The sequence below is a fragment of the Zea mays genome, chromosome 2 (assembly GCF_902167145.1).
Source record: "Zea mays cultivar B73 chromosome 2, Zm-B73-REFERENCE-NAM-5.0, whole genome shotgun sequence".
In the NCBI taxonomy this organism is placed as follows: Eukaryota; Viridiplantae; Streptophyta; class Magnoliopsida; order Poales; family Poaceae; genus Zea; species Zea mays.
In genome coordinates, this window is record NC_050097.1 from 23,104,443 (window position 1) to 23,121,744 (window position 17,302).

At 46.0% G+C, this 17,302-nt stretch overlaps 1 protein-coding gene across 1 annotated transcript; it reads right to left on the reverse strand.

Annotated features, from left to right (window-relative positions):
- Positions 1 to 15,628: 15,628 nt before the first annotated feature.
- LOC103646132 (homeobox-leucine zipper protein HOX22) lies at positions 15,629 to 17,088 on the reverse strand. The gene is made up of 2 exons (XM_008670850.4): positions 16,553 to 17,088; positions 15,629 to 16,421 (listed from the first exon to the last, which is right to left on the reverse strand). Exons 1-2 carry the CDS (start codon positions 16,985 to 16,987, stop codon positions 16,071 to 16,073), a joined length of 786 nt encoding a protein of 261 aa, XP_008669072.1. The 5' UTR covers positions 16,988 to 17,088; the 3' UTR covers positions 15,629 to 16,070.
- Positions 17,089 to 17,302: the final 214 nt, after the last annotated feature.

Below are 17,302 nucleotides of genomic sequence, written 5' to 3' on the forward strand. Positions count from 1 at the left end.
AGCTCCATTTGATAGGAGTGGGCTAGTGGTCTCGAGACGCGCCCCAAAAGTACTTGCGGGTGGTTCGCCTGGTCCCGGACCTGTTTGATGGGGCTCGAGGACTCGATGCCTCCCTCCGATGGGATACCATCACGAATCGCTCCCGGGGGTCTCTAATATGTCTCAAGGTACCTCAGGATTGTAGCCCGAGCCTTGGCCATGTACGGACGTACCCATAGCCATCCCTGACTCTGTGTTCTAGGGCGGTTGTCGAACCCTTTCGAGGGCCCAACCTACGAACCCCTGAACAGTATGTGGCCTCTCCCTTCTTCCTTCGTGAGGAATGAAGTCTGAGGGGTGTCTTCTCCCTGCTACCTGTGTAGGAATGAAAAAGGGGGGAGAGAGAGGCACACCTTTTAATGCGTGTTACTCGGGGAGGCGCAGCGGCGCCCGTTGCCTTGCGTCAGGCGGGAATTAATGCGATGGGACGCAACGGCCCGCGGGCTGTCTATTGCAGCGCGCGTGCGCGCGGAATGCGAAGAGACCAAGCCCACTCCTGGATTTGACTCAGGGAGGCTTGACCCATACATCGGTGAGTCTGCCCAATCCCTATATATTCACCCGAGAGGGGATTCTCTTGGTTTCTTACCTTGCCTTTGCCTCCTAGCCCTAGCCGCCTTTGCCTTCTTTAGTCGTAGAAAGTGAGAAAAGTGCTCAAGCCCTTCTCCCTCGTCTTCCTCCTCGGTTGCAATGGCTGAGAAGCCGAGTGTTCTTCCTCCCCGCGACCCGTGGCCTATCTCCTCCGTCACCGACGAAAACTTGCAGGCCTTGGTGGATGCAGGACTGCTCCACCCCCCGCTCCTACGAGGTGCACCCCGAGTGGTTCGCTTCTCGCTCTCCTCCACCCTTCCCCATCCTCAAGCCCCTGACGACCATCAGATTTCCTACAGTTTGTCGCTTGGCTCTGGATCCTCTCCTTCTACACCCGAATCTGGTGTCCCAATCTGCTTTGGGAACTGTTCTGCATCGTCCCACGGCTGGCAGGCTCTGCGGCTCGACTGCAGCTGCCACAATGTCTTCGTGGGCACCAGGTTCCTCCGGTCCTCGTCGCGACCCCTCGCTCTGCCACTATTGGACGACATCCCTGCCTTTGCATCTCTAGATGTTTGGGGCCACTCCGGCTCTAGGGCCGACCTGGTACCCCACCCGGTGTCCTCGAGGATTGTGTTGCCAAGCTTTGGCACCCTTCTCGGCACTAGGTCTTTGTGAAAGTCGCCTAGAGGGGGGGGGTGGATAGGCGAAACCTGAAAATTAAAACTTTATCCCCCCAACTAGATCCTTTGATTAGTGGTTAGAACAAGATGAACAATTATTGAAGTATAAAAACTAAGTTCTTGCTAGTAAAGAGTATAGCTTTCAAATAATGCGGAAGTGATAAATCAATACAACTAATAATTCTATGATAACAAAGCAAGAAAGCTTAGATGAAAAAGAGCACTAATTCAAGTTCTTTTCTTGCGGAGTGTTGCTTCACTTAAATGAGATTTTAACTTGAAGCAACACCAAATGATATGAGCAAAGAATAGTGCAAGAGAACTTAGAGTAAGGGAAAGCAAACAAATTACAAGCAAAAGCACAATGAACACGGGTGATTTGTTTTACCGAGGTTCGGCCCTCGAAGGCCTAGTCCCCGTTGAGGAGTCCACTTAAGGACGGGTCTTTTTCAACCCTTTCCCTCTCTCCCGATCACACAAGGATCGGCGAGCTCTTCTTCTTCTCAAGGATCACTCTCGATCCCACAAGGACCACCACAATCTTTGGTGTCTCTTGCTAGCTTTTACAAGCCTCCAACACTTTGGAGGAAGTTCGAATGGGAGTCAAAAACTCCACGCGCAAATGAACACAAAGATGTAGCACACACTATCTCTCAATGAATCTCACAAGGCGCTAGGGCTAAACTCAATTGAGTAGCTCTCAATTGCTTGCTCTCTCTTTTGTGGCACTTGTGTTGGTTGTAGTGGACTAAATCTTGTGTATAGGATGGATCAATGAATATAGGTGGTTGGGAGGGCTTGAGTATGTCAACTAGATGACTTGGAATGTTGCTTGGACTCCCACACCTTGAAGTGGCCGGTTGGGGTGGTATTTATAGCCACCATCCAATATTGTAGCCGTTGGAGAAGCTGCTGGCGATGGACGCACCGGACAGTCCGGTGCACACCGGACATGTCCGGTGCCCCGGCCACGTCATCCTATCCGTTGAGATTGGAGCTGGTCGACCGTTGGAGGCTTTGTCCTCATGTGGCACCGGACAGTCCGGTGCAGCACCGGACAGTCCGGTGCCCCTCTGACTTCTGCTCTGACACTCTGAATTCAACTGTACACTTTGCAGAGTCGACCGTTGCGCGCAGATGACCGTTGCTCCGCTGGCACACCGGACAGTCCGGTGAACACCAGACAGTCCGGTGAATTTTAGCGGACGAGCCGTTGGCGTTTCCCGAAGCTAGCGAGTTCCTGAGGCCGACCTCCCTTGGCGCACCGGACACTGTCCGGTGTACACGGACAGTCCGGTGAATTATAGCCGAGTCGCCCTGGAAATTCCCGAAGGTGGCGAGTTTGAGTCTTAGTCCCCTGGTGCACCGGACAGGTACTGTTCACTGTCCGGTGGCACACCGGACAGTCCGGTGCGCCAGACCAGGAGTGCCTTCGGTTGCCCCTTTGCTCCTTTCTCTTGACCCTTGTCTTGTTCTTTTTACTGGTTTTAAGTTGAATCTTTGACACCTGTAGAATATATGATCTAGAGCAAACTAGTTAGTTCAATTAGTTATGTTGGTCATTCAACCACCAAAATCATTTAGGAAAAGGTTTAAAGCCTATTTCCCTTTCAATCTCCCCCTTTTTGGTGATTGATGCCAACACAAAACAAAGCAAAAATATAAGAGCATAATTGAACTAGTTTGCCTACGGTAGGTGCAAAGATTGCTTGGAATTAAACCAATATTGATTTCATAAGATATGCATGAATGGTTTTCTTTGTTTTTAACATTTGGGACCACGCTTGCACCACATGTTTTGTTTTTGCAAAATCTTTTGTAAATCTTTTCAAAGTTCTTTTTGCAAATAGTCAAAGGAAAATAAATAAGAGTTTACAAAGCATTTTCAAGATTTGAAATTTTCTCCCCCTGTTTCAAATGCTTTTCCTTTGACTTAACAAAACTCCCCCTAAATGAGATCCACCTCTTAGTGTTCAAGAGGGTTTTGATATATCATTTTTGAAATACTACTTTCTCCCCTTTCTTGAACATAATAGAATACCAATTGAAAATTTCTATTTCTCTTTGAAAGACTAAGTTTTGAACAAGGTGGTGGTGCGGTCCTTTTGCTTTGGGCTCATACTTTCTCCCCCTTTGGCATGAATCGCCAAAAACGGAATCATTAGAGCCCATTGATAACTTTTCTCTCTCCCTTTGGCAAAAAATGAGTGAAGATTATACCATAATTTGAGAGCTAGTGTGGAGTGATGGCGAAGGGTAGATAATACCGATAGAGTTTAGTGGAAGCCTTGACTTCGCCGAAGACTCCATTTCCCTTTCAATCTACGACTTAATTAGAGAGATCACTTGAAAGCACATTAGTCGTAGACATAAAGAGATATGATCAAAAAGATATATTAAATTAAGCATGATCATAGTTCTATACAACATAGATTGCTCCCCCTAAATATGTGCATGGAGAGAAAGAACACATAGTTTGGCCTAAAATGCCAATTACACATAACTAGGTTAATGAGAACATATCTAAATCATATAGAATGTGAAGTGCATTGTGTCATAAGATAAGTGTGATGCTCATGACAGTTTATGCACTACTGAAAGCATGTTACAAATATTTTAAGCATTTTCCCTTAAGGATTTCAAAGAGGCTTAAGGACCATCCACCTTTGAGATAAAGGCAGCTTATTCTCATTACAAGGTCAAGCTTTAAGCTCTTTGACAATAAGATTACTTCATCCAGGTTAACAAAGATGCATAAATGCAAGAATGAAATGTTTGAGAGGTTAAACTAGGTATGAAGCAGGGAAAAAGTGCAAAGGACATGCTTTTTCTTCCTTTTATACAAGATATGTAAAGAAAGTATAGAAAAAGGAAGATTTAGGTACAAGTTTGAATGAAAGGAAGTGGTTTTACCCTTTTGTACCTTCACATAGAGATGCTCTCTTCATTGTGCTTTGTCTTTAGTCTTGGTTGCTTAAGACCTACACTTAATGACAATATGTGGAAATACTTTGCACAAGAGAGAGTTCTATAACTAGTGATCTTTTTCAAGTTATTGTTAGCATATATCAAATAGATCACAAGTTGCATAAATGAATCATGAATTCTCCTTTTTCCTTAGTGCATACCAATTGAAATCAAATTCAAATTACATGAGGCACTAAGAAGCATAAGTGATAATTGAAGTTGTTCAATGATCAACCAATATGCGATCAAGAAAACAACAAAGGCATTAAATTTTCAATCAAGCTTAAAAATAGGAGAATCCAATAAGCATGCTACTTTTAGAAATGAAAGCAACAATCCTTGATAAAAGCGATATTACTTTAACAAGTTTGATTGATGTGAAGTAGCATACTATATGAGAAACATTATTCTCATGCAAGAGACCATATGAAATTACTAAGATAAAGCAATAGTCTCAACATAATCAAAATATAATAATGGACTCCCCCTAAAGATATGCATCAAGTAATTTAAAGAAATGATTTCGATGCATTCATTTTTAAGGACATAAAGGGGGAAGCATTATACATTTTGATCAAGGCTCATAAATTTTGCAACAAATAACTTAAGCCTGGTAACCTCATAATGAAAAAGGATTTAGAATGCTTACAACCACACCATTGATTGTTGTGAAAACCTTATTGTCCAAGTAGGTGTTGTTGTCCTTGATGTTCTTTATTTGAGTGTCCTCCCTTTATATTTGTCTCTTTTTCCTTCCAAACTTATTGAAAATACTCAAGAGACATGTTAATAGCGCAAGGGAGTATATGGTGAAAGATGATTACTTTAGATAATTAGCATACAAAAATTCATCATCCACAAGTCACACAGACATGAAGTAAAATCCTTAACATTAGTGCATTTCATTTGAGAAAAATGAGTGAGCACCTTTTAAGCATTTTAATAATCATTGGAGATTTTACTTTATCATATTGAAGTTAGTTAATCATCACTTGGAAGCAAATCAATATGATAACATATATAAATATCGCAAAGGCATTAAATAGATTCTAATGGACATGAGCATTAAGAAAATGATATTTGAATGCACACTTAGTTAATTTCGGTCCAATAGCGAATCTATTCCTCACAAGGGTAGAATATGATAATTTAGATTAAATACCTATTGAGATGGGAACTAAACTTAATTAAGAAGATGAGTTCCCATACCTTTGCTTTTACCTTTCTTCTTTTGGGTGAAGATCAACTCATGAGGCTTGTGTACTTTCCCTTCTATGCATATTTATAAGTAAGCTCAAGAGATACGTTAGCAACACAAGCACTAGTTTCCATTTAGTAATCATTTTGATAGGGAATGAAAAGGTGAATTACTAAAGCATGGAAACTTTATAATATGAACTAGATTATTCCATGAAGTATGCCTAGTTTTAAACTCATAAAACAAGCATGGTTAAATTCTTGAGACTTAAGGGAATAAAACTAATTCATTACATGGAGAGCGATAAATGTAGAAGAATCATATCCAATTAAGCAATAAGAGATACAACATGAATTATTGGATAGAATTTCCTAGACATGATGAGATACGCATTTCCATAGAGAAACTTATTCTCTACAAGTGAGACTACTTAGATAAAAACATTAGTCTCACTTTTCTAGCTATAGAGAGAATTTTCCTTTTATACGTGTCCTAAGTATTTGAATTCCTTACATGACACCTTATTCTTTTAAGCACATGAAGTATCTCTCTATATCTAGAACATGGCAATAATAGAATAATTAATGTAAAAACATGCCATGAGAACTTGCAATAATTTAAAGCATGTAGATTGTCATAATATGGAATTTGATAAATACACAATCTACCATATGAGAGGAATTTCTTCAAAGAATGATGACATAATTTTAAAACATCCTTAAGTGCTTTCTATTTCTATGTGACTACACAAGGCACATGACAAATTAAGATAATTGCACTTAAGAATATAAATGTTACCATCCCTTGACTTTCCTCCATGTTGTAGGCTTTGATATTCCGCACATGATGATTCTTTATTTCCTACAACATTAATATCTTCCCGAGATGATATGAGTTTTGAATACAATAAACTGAAGTAACCTTGGGTCAATCTTGAATATGTAGATCATTTGAAGATTGATAGCTTGAGTTGATAAGAATTGAATTAACTCCCTCAAGCACTCCAAAGGTTCATACCATCTCCTTCTCCTACAAATCTTGTCAAGCACATTTTGGTACCCATCGCTTGATGGGTCCATTAAGGTTAGTAAACAAAGATCTAGGAACCCAAGTGTCCTTTGTGCTAGCGCTTGGTAAACTTGTTACCTTTCTAGCACAAGTTGCAATCTTGGGTTGCCTAGTTATATATGAATCAAATGACAAGTTAGGAGTGAGATTTTTACTAATGGGACAATCTTTGCATTGATGTCCCTTCTTTCGGCATGTGTAGCATAGGCGTTTTCCAAATTTTGAAGATTTCTTCTTTTCTTGTTTATTGCTTGCTACATGGTTAGTAAAAACCTTCTTTTCTAACCCTATGCCCTTTTGTTTTAAATGGGGACAAGATCTAAGCAAGTGTCCCTTCTTGGAGCATTTAAAACAAAGTCTATCATCCTTGTTAATAATCAAGCCATTTTTAATGTAGGGACATGACCTAATCAAGTGCCCCTCTTTAAAGCATTCACTACACCTCTTAATGTTAAGTGTGGCTTGATCATTACCTTGGATGTTACCTTTTGTGGAGGAGTGGTTGAGGCTTTTGGAGGAGGTGTTGAATTTCATCTTTTGTTTCTTCCTCTTGGAAATCCTCAAATCCTTGACATTTTCTTCGAGGGATGTATTGCATGCCACGGTTGTTCCCGTCTCAAGCTTCTTCACCATGTGATCACGGTTATCTTGAGAAGGTTGGGCAATGCATTTCCCTTTTAGTTGTGTCAATCTCTTCTTTAGCCTCTCATTTTCTTCTTTGAGCTTTTGATATGAATCCTCATTTGTTCCTACAAATTCTAGCTCAAAGGAAGATTTGCTTGTCGACAAACAACAAGCATTAGCACATTGTAATATAGTATCAATTTGAATACATGTGCACGAGTGAGGTTGTTGGGATTTTAAGTTTTCTATCACAACCTCATGAGTCAAATTTAATATGATATGATCATCCATAAGTTTTTCATGAGAACATAGAAGCATATCATATTTTTCTTGAAAAGCTAGATTTTCAACTTTTAGCTTTTCTACTTGGTCCTTAAGCAAGGTATTCCTATTTACTAATTGAGCAATACAATGTGAAGCGTTATCATGCTCAATTGAAACAGTTTCAAACCTTTGGACCAAATCAACATGAGAGCACTTTAGCTCCTCATGTTCTTTAGTCAACTCGTCAAAGTGTAGCATTTTTATGGAGATAATATCTTCTAGCCTTTGACGAGCTTCGCTTTGCTCTCTTGCTCTTTCTAGAAGTTTGAGCATGACCGCCTTATCTTCTTGGCTTAGGCGAGCGTAGAGATGCACAAAGCTTCTTTCTTCCTCCTCATCCTCATTTGTGCTTCCGCTGTTATTTTCATTAGCCACACAACACATGTGGGAATCGAAATGGGAAGACAAACCTTTTGGAGAGGTGGATTCATCGTTTGGTCTCCACCGTTCATTTTCTTCTTCTTCCTTGCAAGGGTTAGTATCACAAATACCAAAGGAAGTAGAAGCACAAAATGAACTATCATGTTTGGACTTATTAAATTTGCTTTTAATTCTAGTCCAAATATCATGCACATCACAAATGGGTTTGTCATATTTTATTATGAAGGCATGATAATCTTCTTTGCTGAGGGATTTACTTAAGATGTCATAAGCTAGATAGTTTAAGCGTATACATCTTAAATCTTCTTCGGAGGCATTTTCCCTAGCATAGTTAGGAGGAATAATACTCTTGTCTAAAATTTGTTCTAATTGTGGGTCTACCGCTCTAAAAGCATTTATCACTCTAGTAGACCATGAATCATAATTAGAACAATCCGAAAGTAATATCTCAAGAGTTACCTCCTTGTTCTCCTGGGTCTTCTTGTTCTTTTGGGATCTTCTACGAGCCATCACTTCGAGTTGTTAGACTCAAGATGAAGTGCCTAGCTCTGATACCAATTGAAAGTCGCCTAGAGGGGGGGGTGGATAGGCGAAACCTGAAAATTAAAACTTTATCCCCCCAACTAGATCCTTTGATTAGTGGTTAGAACAAGATGAACAATTATTGAAGTATAAAAACTAAGTTCTTGCTAGTAAAGAGTATAGCTTTCAAATAATGCGGAAGTGATAAATCAATACAACTAATAATTCTATGATAACAAAGCAAGAAAGCTTAGATGAAAAAGAGCACTAATTCAAGTTCTTTTCTTGCGGAGTGTTGCTTCACTTAAATGAGATTTTAACTTGAAGCAACACCAAATGATATGAGCAAAGAATAGTGCAAGAGAACTTAGAGTAAGGGAAAGCAAACAAATCACAAGCAAAAGCACAATGAACACGGGTGATTTGTTTTACCGAGGTTCGGCCCTCGAAGGCCTAGTCCCCGTTGAGGAGTCCACTTAAGGACGGGTCTTTTTCAACCCTTTCCCTCTCTCCCGATCACACAAGGATCGGCGAGCTCTTCTTCTTCTCAAGGATCACTCTCGATCCCACAAGGACCACCACAATCTTTGGTGTCTCTTGCTAGCTTTTACAAGCCTCCAACACTTTGGAGGAAGTTCGAATGGGAGTCAAAAACTCCACGCGCAAATGAACACAAAGATGTAGCACACACTATCTCTCAATGAATCTCACAAGGCGCTAGGGCTAAACTCAATTGAGTAGCTCTCAATTGCTTGCTCTCTCTTTTGTGGCACTTGTGTTGGTTGTAGTGGACTAAATCTTGTGTATAGGATGGATCAATGAATATAGGTGGTTGGGAGGGCTTGAGTATGTCAACTAGATGACTTGGAATGTTGCTTGGACTCCCACACCTTGAAGTGGCCGGTTGGGGTGGTATTTATAGCCACCATCCAATATTGTAGCCGTTGGAGAAGCTGCTGGCGATGGACGCACCGGACAGTCCGGTGCACACCGGACATGTCCGGTGCCCCGGCCACGTCATCCTATCCGTTGAGATTGGAGCTGGTCGACCGTTGGAGGCTTTGTCCTCATGTGGCACCGGACAGTCCGGTGCAGCACCGGACAGTCCGGTGCCCCTCTGACTTCTGCTCTGACACTCTGAATTCAACTGTACACTTTGCAGAGTCGACCGTTGCGCGCAGATGACCGTTGCTCCGCTGGCACACCGGACAGTCCGGTGAACACTGGACAGTCCGATGAATTTTAGCGGACGAGCCGTTGGCGTTTCCCGAAGCTGGCGAGTTCCTGAGGCCGACCTCCCTTGGCGCACCGGACACTGTCCGGTGTACACCGGACAGTCCGGTGAATTATAGCCGAGTCGCCCTGGAAATTCCCGAAGGTGGCGAGTTTGAGTCTTAGTCCCCTGGTGCACCGGACAGGTACTGTTCACTGTCCGGTGGCACACCGGACAGTCCGGTGCGCCAGACCAGGAGTGCCTTCGGTTGCCCCTTTGCTCCTTTCTCTTGACCCTTGTCTTGTTCTTTTTACTGGTTTTAAGTTGAATCTTTGACACCTGTAGAATATATGATCTAGAGCAAACTAGTTAGTTCAATTAGTTATGTTGGTCATTCAACCACCAAAATCATTTAGGAAAAGGTTTAAAGCCTATTTCCCTTTCACTTTGCCACTAGCTTGGGATGGAGGTTTTGAAGATCCTAGGCGAAAGCCATGCAAGATGTATAGTCTTTGTAGACGACAGCGACACCTCGGCGTCGTTGACCTCGTTGGAGGCGTCGTTAGGGAGGCTCCTCCCGCTTCCTCCATCCTCTGGTAGTCTGGTGTCGTCCTTGACGTCGGTGATTTGGTCGCCACCTTGTTATTGCAGGTTTCTCGTGCCGTTGTGCTTGGCACTGGCGTTTTGGTCTCTGTCGTGGTGCGACGGGTGCCTCCCTTTGGCGCCTCTGCTCCATCAGCGCTCTCATTGTTTACAGACACGAAAATCTTATGTCGGTCAGTGAATATCCGCCTCTACACCATTCCCCCACGAGGCTTCCCCCTCTCGTGTGGTGTTGGGTTGTGGTAGCGGAGCCCGGATGCGCCGTCAAGTCATTCTGTTTGCTCAAAGGGAGGTCGTCGTTTGCGATATGTTGTGGTAAGGGTGCCTCTAGCCTCCCTTAGTCCCGTCTTGCATGGCATCTGGCCAAAAGCGGGACACATGTAGCTAAAGGGGAGGTCCAGATGCGCATTGGCTTTGTTATGCCGACGAGTATGTTGCCCTCAGTGGAGGTTCCTAGTCGTCGTTTCGGCCGCTTCAACTTGCGTCATGTTTGCTTTCTCTGTTTCCTCTCTGTCGTTGAAATCCTTGCAGTTGTCTGTAATCTATGGTCTGCCACAACATCATGTAAGGGTTTACCAAACAAGATCGTTGAGGCGTGACTTAGTCATGAAATTCAGGTGGGGATTCTCTCCCGCCGTTGATAGGCTAAAAAAAGCCAGTTGACGAGGACCCTCGACAAGTTGACATAGCGTGCCTTTGTGTGACTGCTGCTCCTAAATCAAGACCAACATCGCAGCAGCCGAGCCCATCCTCTTCCTCTGTAGTACTTCCCAGGACGTAGCTTCCTGTGGAGTCACTGCGTGCGGGCCCAGCCACGCCCCCGCGCCCACACGGCAGTGGCCGGGACGTACTGGAGAGGATCCAGTTACCAGCTAGTAGCATGGCTCGACAACATCGCAGAGGGTTGAGGCTTTACTGCAATCCTAGTTCCCATTGGCTTCAGTTTGCTTGCTTGAGCAGGATCAGCCGGCCTTCAGTATGAAGAGTAGGCCCAAATAAAACCAGCAACGGTAGCACATGGTAGCCATGGCAGTGATGGCATTGATGGGACTCAAAATCTGAACTGATGGCGTCGAAGGAAACTTATAATTGTTGATGACATACAGAGAAACGCTATAGATTTTGATGGCACTCAGGCAATTTGCTCATATTTTTTCCTCTCACCTTCTCGTGTTTGAACACCCCCCGCTTCTCCCAGTCTTCCCAAGACAGACAGCGACTGCAGACACGGAAAGCACTAGCCCCTGTGGCCAATTCGTCGAAGAGCAGTGCTCCGCCGATGTCCCTCTGCCGATCTGCACTGTGCTCCATTCAAGTGGTCGCCGTACTCTGGGACAAACCGTCAAAAATGGTAACCGTATGAATTTGTCCTTTTGGCACTTGTGTTCTTGCGGCGGCGTCGGCGTGGAAGGAGTATGGGTGAACGCAGACGACGGCCTCACGGGAGCCTTGGATGCATCGGCAGTCAGCGGGTGAACGGCGACGGCGAGCTGGGCATCTCTCTCTCTCTCTCTCTCTCTCTCTCTCTCTCTCTCTCTCTCTGTCTCTCTCTCTCTCTCTCTCTCTCTCTCTCTGTCTCTCTCTCCATCATCTTCTTCTCTGGACTGATGCAACTATCGTGAGAGAAGGAATCCTTGCCCAGAGCAAGAAACCAAGGCGAAAATGGCGCGAGGTGGGAGGGCCCGGTAGTTCCACGGAGTTGTTGGGCTTGTGCACTGACTGGGCCTACGAAAATGTCTTAACAGTACTAGTCTACTGAACGTAAGGGGAAGGCCCAAATAGACAGTCTTGTCTATAGTTTATATGGTACTAGTAGTATGTACTAACAACACCGTCTCTCTCTGTGCACCGTTGTTTGCCACTAACTCTTGGAGATGTCCGGCGATTGACTGATTGAGCAGATCATTAGCACACTCGACAGCGCCTCGGTTGGGTACGCTAATGTTCTGGTCAATCGCCGGACATGCTAGGTCGGCAGGACAAGGACTTCCAGTGTCCGCTCGGGCCTCCACGGCAGGCACATCTTGGGCTGCCGTCGCGCGTACAGTACGTTAGAATTGACGCTTACCAGCCGAGCTCGTGCGCACTGTCCTTCGCTAAAGCTGCCACTACCGCGGCCGTCCTCCTCCCTAGACAGTTCAGAAAAAGATCGGTCTAGTCTAGGTGGCCTACGGGACGGGACGCCTTCGTCTGCGCCTGCCGCCTGGTCACTCACGGCCGAGGTGACAACTTTGGCCACACCTCTGGACGTGGCGCGAACAAGCGGTCGACGGTTCGACGCGTCCGAGGTGAGGTGGTGTGGTGTGGTGTGGTGGGGCGCTGCGCGTGGTGGCGGCCGCAGCCTCGCGCTCCTTTGACGCAACTAGTCACCCCGTCCTATCCCGTCTCGTCACGGCGGCGAGCGTGCTTTCGGCTGGTCCTGGTCGTGGTCTAAAGCGGCGCTGCAGCTGCGCCTGAGAGATTCCTGAAGCTCTCCCATGGCCAGCCAGAGCACACCACACTGGCGAACCAAACAGCGGTAACCGCCCACGCGGCAGCCGAAACAGGACAAGCATATCACCATACATGGCTGAGGAGGAGTCAGGACAGAACGCACAAGGAACAGGAGAAGCAAGCAACGGTCCGTAAAGCAGCTGCACATCATTGGTTTGGCCACCACACCACATCACCCACCCCTCAAACTCCAGTGGCGTCTGGGCAGTTAACCGCACAAGAAGGGCAGTAGTAGGCCCACAGCCGCTTTCCGGCGTTTCTAGAAGAAGGTCGCGCAGGCCCGCCCAAGCACACCGCACTCTCCCGTAGCTTGAGGCCTCAGTGTTCTCTCATGTCACCCCTTGTCTTCCCTGAGGTCGCCGTCAAGGGCGAAAGAGATTTTGATTTGGTGAATCGGCGGTCACTGATCGAGCGAGCGGAGATGAGGGTATAATAAAGCTTGCCCCCCCACCACCCCCACAATAGATCTGTCATGCTCGCATTGGCTGCGCAGGCTATGAACCAGCGACAGGATTTTGTGGTGCCGTTGCGGTGCTACTTGTGCTAATAATTCTCAAGTAGCTGTCAAAATACTACTACTAGTAAAATACGAACTTATTAGCCACACTGCTTTTCCTTGAGAACGAATCGCTGCCGTTCCAATCAGAGCACGTGATCCGGTGCACTAATAAGAACACATACAGTATTATGCTCTCCAATTATGACGACCGAGACCTGTTGCCAGACATTAGTATTCCTACTTATGGACGAGTTTTGCCAAAGATTAAGAGCGCTGAAGCTGGTCACTTCGTCACACGCCTGAAAAGAGCTATCAGCCAGTACTGAGTACTGACTACAATGGAAACGGCAATTAAAATAGTACGTAGTACATATCACGATGAGATTGTTGCCTTAAATTATGATGTACAGTATGTGTCAACAAGCACTAATCCGGATCGCACATAAGAACCGTTTCTATGAAAGAACGTCGATATCTCTGACCATGATTTGTCATATATCGATTTTAAGAGAGCAATCCAGCCACACCGGACACTAGACGCAGACCAGCGAAACCACCCTGACCAGTTCGACGTTTTCTTATTTTTTATTTGTTAAAAATAATGTCATAGTCATTTATTTTTATTTTTGTTCAACTGCGGCTGCAGTCCCTCGCAGCTACAGTAAACTGTGAGAGCATGAAAGGCCAAAGCCAAAGTTGATGTGTAATCTCCGTCTGCTTTTTTTTAAGCCATTTATGAATATTCTCTCTCACAGTTTACCATTGTTGCCTTGAACAGCTGAAGAAAGCCAGAGAACCTTATTCGACAAATAAACGCCGTTTCCCCTAACGAAACGCTTCCAAATATACGTGGGGCCATGCATCTCATACGTCTACGGAATAATAATCTGCTGAATCCTCGAGAATCCGTCTCGCCCTCTTGCCTAGCTGGCAAAATAGTTTTCACGTTCCTATCTTGACACTGTCCGAGAGGACTCCTTTTGGCCACCCGTTCAGCGGCAGGGACCAGATGGGCTAGCTAGGAGTCCAGAACTTTCTCATGGCTGCCCTCCTCCTCCTCCTCCTGTCCTTTTTGTCTTGCGCCCTGCACAGTGAAACTGAAAGGTGATTCGCGACGCGGCAAAGAACGAGACGAAAAAGTCGATGGGTGTCGCCGTTGCTTGCACGAGGGGACGAGCCGAATGTTTTTTGCGCTAGCTACCAAAGGTGTTGCCCGGCACGTCTTTGGTCGTCTACTGTGAGTATAGCGGCCACACGAGCTTACGACGTCGACGGAAGGCAGCGGCCAAAGTAAAATTAGAGAAGCAAAGGATGTGTGTTTAGCTTGTGGATGGAATACGTGCGGGTGTGTGCGATAGGGACGTTCTCTCGTGCCCAAGAGCGAGCGTGTTTGTTTCGTCGCGAAGGATGCGGGCGTTCTCGGGTGTTCACCGACGGTCAGTGGGGTACATTTCAGCTGTCATTTGGTTCACATATTGGTAACGTAATGCGTAATCGATAACGTTAAATTATGTTTGTTTAAATCTAATCGTAATCGATACCACACTACAAATGAATACCATTTTATTCAAATTTGTTACCGTCGTTATTCGAGTGTGAATCGTTACTATTATCATTTACGTTACATTTCGTAAACTAAACGAGCTATCGCAGTACCGACACCAACGTGAAGGTACATTGGACTTGAGAGTAGATTGACTTATAAACAGTAAATATAAGTCGATTCACTCTCAACTTCAACTCACCTTTATAATGATTTTATTTGGTTGTCCATGCCATCGCGTCTAGAAAAAAGAATAATGATGGCACAAGTCATAGGCCTGCCGGACGGTGAAGTTTTATAATGGAAAATATACAAATTAACATAATGATTTTGCAGTTACTCATTCTTTCTGGGATCTTGAGGACATGATGAAAAGTTAAATGATGAGACCAAATGATAGGAAGAGCATATATGTATATGAAAACAAAACATTTGATCGAGCTGATGAAATTAGAACTTTGATGAAACCTACTTCTTTTATTATCAAGCCCCGAGAACTTCGTTTTGGCCTCGTGGATATTGTGATTCTCCCATTAGTTGTGCAATTCTGGGTCCTAGTTTCTTCAGAAGGCAACCAAAGTTATGATATTATGGCTTTTACATAGTTATTTGTTTCTACCTTTCCGTACCAATAAGATATTATGGCTTTCATAGATATATACTAATATTTATTGTATGTTTAGATATATAATAATAAAAACAATAATGTAGAGAAGCCACAACGCCTTATAATTTACAATTTACAGCCAAGTGGATGATTATCTAGCTCCACAAGTCCAACAGAAAAGTTAAACGAACATTGCAATTTCCTGGTCCGTGTAAAGGGCTATGTTGACAAAAAATTACTTGACAAAAAAGTAGTATGTGGAGGGACTACATTTAAATGTACAGTAACCGTAATCGACGCGCTCGGAGAATCCTGCAGAATCACGAGGTTGACTTTTTGCAAGCAAGCATATATACATTCAAATGTACACGCACAATACAATATATATTTGTGAAGCGACCATCCTTCCATTAGATTATTGAAACCTCGAAACACCACCACACCAACAAAAAGGCTGCAACAAGCCGTGCAACTCGCTACCACCGCGGGCGACTCTGAACCAATACCGTTGATTTTTTGCAGCGTGGAAGAAAGCAGTATTGGCATTGGGTGATTTGCCTCCAAACTCCAAAGGTCGCCATGCCTCGATCACTAGTTCCATGTTTCCGTCGCGCTCCGAATCCCGCGACCTACCGCCTGGCCCCATCCTCCATTGGCACAAAGCGGCCAGTTCTCTCCATCAGTTGCGTCGAGAGCACCATGGCGCGCGGCGACGGCGACATGCACGTACGTTACACACACACGAGCCTTAAGCCTATGTACTAGCCTCTCCATTTCAGGCCACCGCATTCCACTCAACAAGCGGCCAGGGCTCCCACAGCTCCGGCATGGCGCAGTAGGACTCCGGGAACTCGTCGTCGTAGTGAAGGTGCTGGTCGTCGCACTCGGACTCCACCGAGACGTCGGCCAGCGCCGCGCACGTCGACCCGACGAGCACACAGCTCTCGGCGGGCGGCTCCATGTCGACGCATCCGAACAGCAGGACGTTCCTCTTGTCGTCCTCCGCCTCCTCCTCACCACCACCGCCGATGCAGCTGCTGCTGCTAGCCATCGTCTCGCGGCCGCCGCCGCCGGCGGCGGCGGCCCGGTCGTCCCGCTCCCTCAGCCTCTCGCTTAGCTCGCTCAACTGGTCAGTAGTCATGGAACAAACTTTTGATCAGTAGTCATGCAGCAACGGACTGTCGTACAGCATGTTATGTTCAGAGATTATCAGGAAGGATATCGCGTGCGCGCGGATCGGAGGTTCACAGTGATTACCTGAGTGGTGAGTGCGAGCTTGTCCTGCTTGAGGGACTCGACGTGGGCGTGGAGATCGTCGAACTTGGCGCGGAGCAGGGCGTAGTCGTGCTCGAGCTGCTTGGAGCGCCACCGGGCGCGCTTGTTCTGGAACCAGATGGCCACCTGCCGCGGCTGCAGGCCCAGCTCCCGCGCCAGCTCCGCCTTCTCCCGGGGCTCCAGCTTGGCGTGGTGCGCGTGGAACATGGACTCCAGCGACCGTATCTGCTCCTCCGTGAACCGCCGCTTCCTCTCCCCCCTCCCCGACGCCCCGCCTCCGCCTCTCCCCGCCAAAAACGAGGACGGCGGCTCGTCGAGCATCGGGACGCAGAGCTGCTGCTGCTGCTGCTGTGGCTGTGGCACCTGCACCGTCGTCGGCATGAAGAACTGCTGCTGCTGGTGATCTGGCCTGTCCATGTCGTCGATGGATCGATCGATCGTTGGATCCTAGCTATAGCTACTAGAAGCGGTGTGTGTTCTTCCTACCAGCCGGCCGGGACTCCGTGGTACCGTCCCGCTCGGCCCCCCGTTTTATACCCGGCGCGCGGCGTTACGTGTCCACGTCCGGCGATGCGAACATGTGGCCTTTGCGATTGCGGATAAAAGAAGCCCTAGGGCCCGCCCCGCTCGTTGCGAGACCAGGCAAGCAAAGCCGCTTTTGTTTCCGTTCCCGGCCAAGTGTCCGGAATCCGGCCCGTGGCCCGTCGTCCAATGGTTATCCGGCCGCCTCGC